Below are 1,318 nucleotides of genomic sequence, written 5' to 3' on the forward strand. Positions count from 1 at the left end.
TGTTAGTGGTTTGAGATGATCGTCCTCGACTGCGATGGCTTCTACCTCTGTTTGTGTATAACGCTGTCTGAACGTCAGACGGAGTCGCCATTCTTTGTGAATCTTCTTGAACATGAATCTCTTCACTGATTAATAGAGCATATAGAGTATCAAGCGTAAGAGGATGTTGCATTGTGCGTATATACGTTTTGAACGATTGATATGTCGCCGGTAGACCATTCATGATATGAAGTATAATGTCTTTGGTGTCCATTTTTGCTCCAGCGGATGCAATGTTGTCCACTAATTTCTTGATTTCTGCAAGATACGTTTGCATAGACATGTTTTTCTTAGAAATATTGTGAAGCTCATTCTTGAGCTGAATCACCTTAGATCGACTTGACGACTGGAACCGTGTCTGCAGCGCCTGCCAGATCTCCGCCGATGATTCAAGATGCATTATGTTGGGTAGAACCGGAGCGGATATAGTGGAGCAGATGGCTGTCGCTAGGTTCTGATCGGTGAAAACCCAGGTGTCGTCGCTTGCATTTGGGTCGAGATTCTCTTGATTTTGATCTCGTCCAGATAAAGTCGAAGCCGAAGTTTGTTCAAGAAAGGCTTCAAATCCATTTGCCTTGAATAACTTCAGGATTTGATTTCTCCAAATCTGATAGTTTTCTGCAGACAAATGATGAGGAACCAAAGATTTGAGATGCGATACAATGAATTTGAGGGAGGGATAGAGGGCAAATTTGTCGGCCATGGCCGCAGAGGTTGCCGCCGTAGTGGAAGATGTAGAAGACGATGTCTCCATAAGGAGTCGTTGCCCAGGGACTTAGACCGCTTCTGATACCATGTTGAAACACAAGATCTTTCTTTGGATCTTTTACAGAACTTGGAGAAGAAGACAAGTAAAGAAGATGATTGAATTATTTCATTACCTCAAACAGAGTTATTACAGCAATATATATAAAGACTTAATGCCATAATGCTTTACACGTGGAAACAATTTACTGGATAGCAAGAATACAATTATTTAATATTATTTATTATTGCTTTTCTAACATGAAGCCTAAGTTTTCGTTTGGGACAACTTTCTTCTTGTTTCTTAAAGTGGTCTTTTAATGAAAAAAATTATTTTTGTGCTAAAAAATGGCTTTAAGAAGCAGTAAGAAAGCCGCCTTTTGAAGCTTAATTTAAAGAATTAAGTGCTTATTTCTTTCATTAAAAAAAAAAGATTTTTAAGCACATAATAAGTTTTCCGAGGCAAAAAATATATAAATGCACACGTCTCTATTTGATATTCTGTGGCGGTCAAAGGCGGCTGCTGAAATGACAA

General features: G+C 38.8%; 1 protein-coding gene across 1 annotated transcript; it reads right to left on the minus strand.

Moving 5' to 3' along the window:
- Nucleotides 1-45: 45 nt before the first annotated feature.
- LOC110115151 lies at nt 46-742 on the minus strand (the record flags this gene model as incomplete). Its single annotated transcript, XM_020848291.1, has 1 exon — nt 46-742. A coding segment is annotated over exon 1 (697 nt), but the record flags the coding sequence as incomplete, so codon positions are not given.
- Between the last annotated feature and the right edge of the window lie 576 nt (nt 743-1,318).

The sequence above is a fragment of the Dendrobium catenatum genome, unplaced genomic scaffold (genome assembly GCF_001605985.2).
Source record: "Dendrobium catenatum unplaced genomic scaffold, ASM160598v2 original_scaffold_182188, whole genome shotgun sequence".
NCBI lineage: Eukaryota > Viridiplantae > Streptophyta > Magnoliopsida > Asparagales > Orchidaceae > Dendrobium > Dendrobium catenatum.